Source organism: Cricetulus griseus, chromosome X (genome assembly GCF_003668045.3).
Source record: "Cricetulus griseus strain 17A/GY chromosome X, alternate assembly CriGri-PICRH-1.0, whole genome shotgun sequence".
Taxonomy (NCBI): Eukaryota; Metazoa; Chordata; class Mammalia; order Rodentia; family Cricetidae; genus Cricetulus; species Cricetulus griseus.
In genome coordinates, this window is record NC_048604.1 from 15,907,005 (window position 1) to 15,916,799 (window position 9,795).

A 9,795-nucleotide genomic window follows, 5' to 3' on the forward strand; every position below is an offset into this window, starting at 1 on the left:
CGTGTGGATACTCAGCTTGTCAAGCACCACCTGGTGAAGAGGCTTCCATTCCTCCATCATGTATCTTGGCACCTTTGCTGAGAAATAGTTCTATTTATTGGTCTTATTTCTTGGGTCCTCTATTCTGTTTCATTGTGTCTCTGTCTTTCATCTCCTCTCTTCTCTCCTGTTTTTCTCTCAGTCTCTGTCTTCTTATTTCTCTCTCTCCCCCCATCTTGCCTCCCCTCCATGTCTCTCTCCCTCTGGTGCCAGCACAAGATGTTTTGTCTCTGTGATTCTGTAGTAGAATTAGAATTTAGGGATTGTGATGCCTCCAGTATTGCTCTTGTTTAGTGAGGATTGATACTATTATTATTTGGTGCCTTGGGCTTCCATCTAGATTTTTGTAGTTCTTTTTAGTTTTGTGAATGGTGTCACTGAAATTTGGGTGGGGGAGTGACATTGAACTTGTCCATCACTTTAGGTAATATGGCAAATTTACCAACATGATATCTGCCAACTAACCCATGCACATGAGAAGTCTTTCCATCTTCTAGCATTTCTTTTGAATATTTTATTAATTTATTATTTCTTTTCTGTATATGAGTGTTTGTGCACCACATGTGTGTCCGTTCTGCTGCCTGTAGAGGTCAGAAGAACATGTTGGATCCTCTGGAACTGAAGTTACAGAAGGCTGTGAGCCAACATGTAGTGCTGAGATTTGAACCTTGCATCTCTGGATGAGCAGCCAATGCTCTTAACCACTGAGCCATCTCTCCAGCTAGCATTTTCTTAAATTTATCTTTTCAGTCTTTTCTAGTTTTCATGGTAGAACTCTGTTATTCCTTTGGCGAGGTTTATGCCTAGGTGTGTATAGAGACTATTGAAATGGAACTGTTTCCTTGACTTCATTTTCACTCTATTATCAGTGTGTAACAAAGCTACTGATTTCTGAATTTGGATTTTGTGAATTGCTACTTACTGATATTCACATTGAATGTGTAGAAGTTGGGAGTTTGTTCTCTCCTTCCACCACAATGACTTTGTATTAGTTGAGCTATGCTGCAGACCCATGGTCTATTAATTGATGAAATGTGGTGTTGAAGTCAGTCATTCTTCTTGTATCCAGATCTCTCGTCATGACCAGTACTTCTTGAGCGATGAAACCGATTGTACCAATGTGGGAACAGTTTTTATAGAAAATACCTCTTGCCTCAAGATACTGAACTTTTCCCAGATCTTCTAACCAAGTTGATGCTATGTCTTGAGATTATTTAAAACTACATATATAAACTGCTCTTCTAGTGTGAACTCAGCTTAACTTGAGCTTAACTTAAACACTCAGTTTAACTTGAGTGTGAGAAAACAACGTAACCAACATTCCTATGAACTGGATTTTCCATGCCATCAGCTTTTACTACCTAAGCGACATGTACAGCGTTAATATTAAAGTATGTATGCTTCTGTGCCCCTTATCAAGGATGATGTAGATAATGTATGTGTGTATGTTGTGGGAATCATATGCTGAAAGCAGCTAACAAGTTCAAAGCAACCTTACATGACAAATGTCCCGTAAATGTTGGAAGCAGCATGTGGATATTCTAGGTTGATAACATCTCTCTGCAGTTTTGAACGCTATCATGGGTCAGTAAAGTAATTTCTTCCCTTGCAAAACTCGGTTAAAGATTTCTGTAGAAAAGAATTTCTCATTCCTTCCCCCTACTATGTTTTCTGTGCTTTTAAATAAATACAGAGCAAAGCCCTTTGTTAGGGACAGTCAGACACCATACATGCGGCAGACAGACCACAGTCAGGCCCCAGATCAGAAACTCCAGACAGACAGATGAAAGATAAGGGGAGAGGAGCAGGGAACTCAAATGTGGGCTCACTATTGGTCCACAGCACTCCATGAAGTCTCTTGTATCATCCCTCCAACATTTGCCATGTGTACTTCCAATTATTAAATCTTTTGATGGATTGTTCTCTTTATTAAGATGCAGTGACCTTCTTTATCTCTCCTTACAGTTTTCGTCTTGAAGTCAGCTTTTCCAGATAGGAGTAGAGCTGCTTTTGCTTATATGAAGATTCTGTTTGCCTGGAAAGACAATATTCCAAACTTTCACGTGCTGTCTTTTAATCTTTGACAAGGAGGTAAGTTTCTTGGAGACGGGACACGGTTGAATCTTGTTTTTTTCTTTTTTTTCTTATCATTTCTCAATTCTGCTTATTTTTAGTGCTTGCACATTTTTATCAGGTGTCTTCACCTATGCATGTCTGTGCATGCAGAGGCCAGGGAATGACGTCAGGTGTCTTCCTCTAGTGCCTTCTACCTTAGTTTTTTAAAGACAGAGTCTCCCAGTGGACATGGACCTTACTGATCTGGCTAGACCAGCCCGCCAACTAGCCCCGGGGACTGTCCTGTTTCTGCCACTCTGGCTTCCGGTGTTGAGGTTACATATGCATGCCATTGTACCTGACGGTTTCTAAGGTACACGTGCTGGCTCAGCAGCCACTTTACACACCAAGCTGTCTCCCCAACCCTCAGGCTGCATATTTCCTGGAGAGTTAACATTTATATTCAGAGAGATCACTGCAAGGTATGTACCGATTTCTTCTTTGTTCATCTTAAAGCTTTGTGTGTTCACTGAGGTAAAAATGTTAGCCCCTTTCAAAATTGCTGTTTGTCTTTCTATTCTTTAATGATAACTTTTTTCTTCCCCACACTCTCATGCTGCTGTGAATCTTTTTCTTCTGTGTGTAGTATTCTTTCCTTACTGTCTTCTTTCAGGATGTCTGGGTAGTGGTGGATTGTTTTAGTTCAAGCCGATCATGGGAGGACTTCATTTCTCCTGATTTTAAAGGATAAATCTACTTGGCATAGTAATCTGGGCTGACAATTACTGATGTTTAAGGTTTAAAAGATGTCAGCCTGTGGTTCTCGTCAATTAGAATTTCTACAAAGAAGTCCCTTGATGCCCTGATGGGTTTGCCTTTGTGCCTAACTTGGATCTTCTGTCATGCAGATTCCAGTTTTTTTTTCTTTGTTCTGCTCCATATTAGAACTGTGAGGTGACATGGAGAGGCGCTTCTCTGGTCATGTCTAGCTCCAAGTTCCTCCTTTACTTGCATAGCCACATGTTTTCCATGATTTGGGGGATTTTCTGCGGGATTTCCATGGAATAGCTTATGAGCTTAGACTGTAACCTGGTTCCTTCTTAAGGCAAAATTTCAGAGGATTGGTCTCCTCAGCATGTCCCAGCATTCCTGCAAGTTGTAGTCATGATTGCTGTGGGGCTTTCGCTGCTGTTGTTGTTTGTTTGCTATGTGAAAGTAATAATTCCTTAATCTTGTCTTTAATTTCTGGAATCTTTGTTATGATTGATCTACAGAAGTGCTTTTCAACCTTCCTAATCCTGCGACCCTTTAACACAGTTCCTCACGTTGTAGTGACCCACAACCCTAAAACTATTTTTGTTGCTACTGTATGACTGTAACTTTGCTGCTGTTATGAATCATAAGGAAATATCTGTGTTTTCTGATGGTCTTAGGAGACTCATGTGAAAGGGTGGTTTGAGTCCCAACCACACAGGTTGAGAATCACTGCACTAGTTGCTGTCTGTTAAATGTTTTCTTTGATGCATCGACCTTTGCATTTCCAAGGTTTCTGTTTGCCTCTGTCTCCCCAGGATCTCTATTTCAATTGCCTTTTTTTTTGTTTTTTGAGACAGGGTTTCTCTGTGTAGCTTTGGAGCCTATCCTGGCACTCACTCTGTAGACCAGGCTGGCCTCGAACTCACAGAGATCTGCCTGCCTCTGCCTCCCGAGTGCTGGGATTAAAGGCGTGTGCCACCAAGGCCTGGCATTTGCCATTTTTTCATCTACTTCATGAACTCACTTCTTAATTGCTTCTTTAAGCCTAGGGATAATTTCTAAAACTGTACGGTAGAATTCTTTGTCCATTTGAAACATTTTGGTATTTTTAGATTTAACCGAATTTGTTTTTCCTCAATTATTGGATTTCCATGTTTTCCCGACTCTTCTTTTTTTCAGAGTCACTTGGAGGAAACTTCCTATCCATCTTATCTCATACATGTCCTATGTTTTCAATGTTGTGGTCGTTGCAGTTTGTTAAACATTATGTTTTTGCCTTTCTTTCCTTCCTTCTTTCTTTCTTCTTTTTTTTTCTTTTCACAGGGTCTTCCTACATAGCCTCAGGTGTCCTGGAATTCACTATGTAGACCAGGCTGGCCTAGAACTCACAAAGATCCACCCGCCTCTACTGAGCTCTGGGATTAAATATGTGCACCAGTAGACCCAGGAAATAGTATATTTTCATTGCTGTTTTCTAGGGCAAGAAGCCTGGAAAAGGGAGCGCCACACAATGCTTAAACAAAAAGTTAGGCCTGTTGCAGAAGGAGAAGCCATGGGTCCATCACCAAAGAAAAGGTACACCATGGACATGGTGTCAAACAAATCTCTTCAAGCTTCTGCCAAGGCGAAGGGCGAAGGTAAATACATCACTGTTGAGTAGACAGATACAAGCATATTTATACGCTGACGAAAGCGCATGAACCAATGAAAGTGCTGGGAGTTGCTGCAGGGAGAGCAACAGCTATCATAGGACAAGATCGAAGAGGGGCAGATGTTCTTCCCACCTGGCTGTGCTCCTCCTTCCCCTGTTCTCTCCTTCCCTCCGTATTGTAATGCCTTCTGAGTCCTCCACACCACACAAACTGTCGTGAACATCAGCCGTCTGCGATGACACTGACATTCGCTGCTCGGCAGCTTCTGATGTAGACACCCGCCACTTCATTAATGACAACTGTCTGGGACTTCTTATTTTCTTTTATGTGTGTGGATGCTATGCCTGCATGTGTATCTATGCCCTATGTATGCACCTGTTGCCCACAAAAGCCAGAAGATGGCATGGGATCCCCTGGGATTGGAGCTGCAGATGGTTGTGAGCAGCAATGTGAGTACTGGGACTCAAACCTGGGTCCTCTGGAAGGGTGGCCAGTGTTCTTTTTAAATTTAAATTAGAAACCAGCTTGTTTTACATGTAAATCCCAGTTACCACTCCCTCCACTCCTCCCCTGGCCCCCATCGACCCCCTATCCCATTCCCTATATGCTCCCCAGGAACAGTGAGGCTTTACATGGGAGATCTTCAAAATCTGTCAAATCATTTGGAGCAGGGCCTAGACTCCCCAGTGTGTCTAGGCTGAGAGAGTATCCTCTATGTGGAGAGGGCTCCCAAAGTTCATTCGTATGCTAGGGATAAATACTGATCTACTACCAGAGGCCCCATAGATTGCCTAGGCCTCCTAACTGACACCTACGTTCAGGGGCTCTGGAATAGTCCTATGCTGGTTTCCCAGACATCAGTCTGGGGTCCCTGAGCTCCCCCTTGTTCAGGTCAGCTGTTTCTGTGGGTTTCTCCAGCCTGTCTTGACCCCTTTGCCCATCACTCCACCCTCTCTGAAACTGGATTCCAGGAGTTCAGCTCAGTGTTTAACTGTGGGTGTCTGCTTCTGCTTCTACCAGTTACTAGATGAAGGCTCTAGGATGGCATATAAGGTAGTCATCAATCTCATTATCAGGGAAGGGTATTTAAGGTAGCCTCTCCACTATTGCTTAGATTGTTAGTTGGGGTCAACCTTGTGGATGTCTGGACACATCACTAGTGCCAGATTTCTCTTTAAACCTATAATGGCTCCCTCTATTATGGTATCTCTTTTCTTGCTCTCCTCTATTCTTGGGTGGTCAGTATTCTTAACCACTGAGTCACCTCCTCAGCCTCAACTTCCTGGGATATCTAATCTCCGTTATCTGTTTTTTATTGGGGAAGCCTTTCTCTGTGGGTTTCCTGCCCTTTATTTTCTTCTCCTGCTTAATCAAGAAATATTTCCTATCTCGGGCCATTTGAGTCTAGTTCACACTGCCAAGATTAATTCCCACAGATAGGTGATTTCTGCTCGGTCTCCATTCCATCTGTACCCACTTCCTAACAGTGTCTCTCAGCCCTGCAGCCAGGGTAAGGCTATCAGTAGGTAAATATAGTAGGCCACATTCATCCTGAAACAAAACCCATGTGCTAGCAAGCATGCAAGATACAAGCTGACTACTGTCCCGGGTCCACCAGGCTCCGTGTAACCCATTCCCACCATCTACCTAGGCACCTTTTTTTTTTAGTTCACGTTAGGGAACAAGCTTGTTTCACATGTAAGTCCCTTCTCCCTCTCCCTCCCCTCACCCCCACTCCTCCTCCCCCACCCCCAGCCTACCCCCACCCCATCCACCCACCACTCCCCAGGCAGGGTAGGGCCCTCAACGGGGGCTCTGCAAAGTCCACCAAATCTTCCTGTGCTGGTCCTGGGCCCTTCCCCATGTGTCCAGGGCCAGAGTGTAACCCTTCACGTGGGATGGGCTCTCAAAGTCCCTTCTTACACCAGGGAAAAATACTAATCCACCACCAGAGGCTCCCTGGAGTGCAGAGGCCTCCTTATTGACATCCATGTTCAGGGGTCTGGATCAGTCTTGTACTGGCCTCCCAGACAGCATCTGGGGTCGATGTGCTCTCCCTTGTTCAGGCCAACTGTTCCTGTGGGTTTCTCCAACCTGGTACAGACCCCTTTGCTCTTCATTCCTCCCTCTCTTCAACTAAATTCCCGATTTCAGCTCAGTGTATATCTGTGGAAGTCTGTCTCTGCTTCCATCAGCCACTGGATGAGGGCTCTAGGATGGCATAAAGAGTAGTCATCAATCTCATTCTAGGGGAAGGGCTTTTAGGTTATCCTCTTCACAATTGCCTGGATTGTCAGATTGTGTCATCCTTGTAGGTCTCTGGAGATCTCCCTAGCTCCAGATCTCTTCTTGAACCTATACTGGCTCCCTCTGATATGGTATCTCTCATCCTGCTCTCTCTCCTCTATTCTTCCTCCTACTCAATATTTCTGCCCCTCCATTTCCTCTCCTCTACTCCTCTTCTCATACTCTTATTGTGGCAGCTCCCTCTCCCCTACCCTCATGCTCCCAATTAGCTCAGGAGTTCATGCCACTTCCCATTCCTGGGGACCATTTATCCCTTAGAGTACTTCATGTTTCCTAGTTTCTTTGGTGAAGATTATAGGCTGGTAATCCTTTGCTCTATGTCTAAAATTCATATATGAGTGATTAATACCATGTTTGTCTTTTTGTGACTGGTTTACCTCACTCAGGATGGTTTCTTCTAGTTCCATCCATTTGTACCTAGGCACCTTTATACTCTATTATTTACCACACAATGCTTATGCCCCTCTCCCTGGCTCACACTACACGCTGGCATCTGTGCAGTCTCCTCCATTTTGCTTAGGGACCCCTCCAATGGGGAGCACCAAGCTAGTGGCCCTGTGAGCATCTCTGCTGCTTTCTCTCACATTTCTGTTGACTTCTTCCCCTACATGAGGATAGTCGAGTGTGTGGTTTCTCTCCGATGTCTCCATGACACTGTAAATTCCTTCAGAGCAGGGGGACATTACTGTCTTCCATATTCACAGATGATCCCTACTAGCACCTGGCAAATTCTGGGCACAACAGAACATGAATGAATTTGACACAGAGGTGTCAGAGGGAGAGGAAAAAGAATTCACCTTGACACTGAAGTGATGAGCAGTCACCTATAGATGCAATTTTTTTGTGAAGGTGTGCACCTAACATTTTGACATCTGTGACATCTTTCGCTTTTCAACTTGTAAAGTATATCAATATGACACAAAGATGAGAGTGCCAGGGACGTATGTTGTTTCTTCATTGACCTGTCCAACTAGTTAGTGCATATGATCATGGAGCCTCAGGTATGAGGTTGCGTTCTTCTATACTTTACCGTGGGGTCAGTTTGTCATGGTTGAGATTTTCCTCTGGTGTACTCTCCTCCTCTGCAATAAGTTTAGGTCCTGAGGAGCACAGAGATGCCTATGTGGAGCCATTGGACTCACCCACTTCAAAGCTCCATTTGCTACTTTGCTTTCCAGGTGCTACTGTCATCCAGAAAGCCCAGGTGGGGATGATGGAGGGTGATTCCAAGTCACCTGAAGTCTACCTGAAAGAATATGATCAAAACCAGCTTAATCCTGCGGCAGGAGAAGCCATTCTCCCCAGTCCACAAGGTTCTCTGACTGAGGACTCTCTTCACCGCAAAGATGATGTCACAGTTGCAGGGGGAAGTGTTAGCTGTGACGACTCTGCAAGCACTGCTAATGCACCAGCAACACCTTCATCAGAAGCTGGCCCCTCTGTGTCCCCACGGAACTCAACTATCACTAATTATGAAATAAAACATGCTCTGAGGACAGAAATCCGACGCTATGGGCGCCGTAAGTACTCAAAAAATGGTTAGTAACACAGACAAGGCAGGTGTTTCTAGTTGTATGATTAGAATAACCTGAAACTGCCTCAGGAGAGAGAGCCTTTGCCACCACCAAGGTTTTCTGTATAATTGACTACAGTCACTCTTCACTGAAACATCTCAGGAGACTCCATCTTTTATTTGTAATGTTGCTTGGTCGTTGCTCATAAGGATTGTGTCCATCTCTGTGCAGAGGCATTTAGAACACATACCCACCGTTTAGCATTCTTGACCATAAAGCATATTACTGAGGTACACACAGATCCCCAGAGATCCAGTCCCATTTCTTCATTTCTGAGAAATACTCAAGTATGCTTACATTCTCTCCAGAATATGGAAGGATTTTCAAGCTGCTTGAAGAAGTACAGGGACCTCTGGAAGTCCGGAAACAGTTTATTGAGTTTACCATCAAGGAAGCGGCAAGGTAGGTGCACAGCAGGACCATACATCTTCACACAGTGGTTGGGTGAGGGGTGGAGAACAGCACCTGCTTGGAGTTTCTCAGTCCCTGGCCCCAACTTTATAGTTAAGGCTGGTTGTGTAGACATTTAGGTTGATGTCACTCGCGTTGGACACATCCTTCCGGGCCTACTCAACCCTCCTTTGTCAGGGTAGTCTTGAGCTGGGCACTGATCCTCAGTAGACAACCTTCATATTGCCTAGAACACCTGTACCTGGGATGTACTGACTATTCCCACAATGGGTGAGCCCCTGCTTTGGGTCGCACAGCACTTCCTACTGCACAGGTTCTTTGGGTATCATTTTTTTACACAATGTTTGTGTTTATTTTCAGATTTAAAAGACGTCACTTAATACATTATCTTGAGGAGATACTGGAAAAGTTAATGTCAGAAATCTCTCTCAAGAACAATGATCTAAACCCAAGTGTGTGATCCTGTTATTCCCGTGGTCAGAAAGATACAACATATATTTTAATGTGTTCCTGAATGTAGCAGGGAGATGCTGAAGCCTCCCATTATGTATTAGCTAAGATAATTACCTCTACGAAAACTGTCTTAAACTACTTTGAATAAAAGATGGGCTTTCTCTTTATGCATTTTGTTTGAAAGCATAACTTTTGGTTTGTTGATTTTTTTTTTCTATCCCCTCTGCTGGGTGATGTTATTGTCTCATCAGGTAAATATTATGACAAGCCTATATTCTGAAGCAAGTCACCAGTGTCATCTCTGGCATTTAGAACTTTCCCAAGTATTGCTTTTGGGTTTTTTGTTTGGTTGGTTTTGTTTTTTGATTGTTGTTTTGTTGGTGGTGGTTTTCTGAGACAGGGCTTCACTGTATAACTCTGGTTGTCCTGGAACTCTCTATGTAGAACTCACAACGATCTGCCTGGCTCTGTCTGTTGAGTACTGGGTTAAAAAGTGTGTGCTGTTATACCTGGTGTCCCAACCATCTCTTATTCCCATTGTTCAGAGA

At 43.8% G+C, this 9,795-nt stretch overlaps 1 protein-coding gene across 1 annotated transcript; it reads left to right on the top strand.

Moving 5' to 3' along the window:
• Positions 1-844: 844 nt before the first annotated feature.
• Positions 845-9,414, top strand: LOC100768508 (integrator complex subunit 6-like). Its single transcript, XM_027433357.2, has 5 exons — positions 845-2,130; positions 4,329-4,487; positions 7,988-8,329; positions 8,692-8,785; positions 9,155-9,414. The coding sequence occupies exons 2-5, from the start codon at positions 4,361-4,363 to the stop codon at positions 9,252-9,254; spliced, it is 663 nt and encodes a 220-aa protein (XP_027289158.1). The 5' UTR covers positions 845-2,130; positions 4,329-4,360; the 3' UTR covers positions 9,255-9,414.
• The last annotated feature ends 381 nt before the right edge of the window (positions 9,415-9,795 follow it).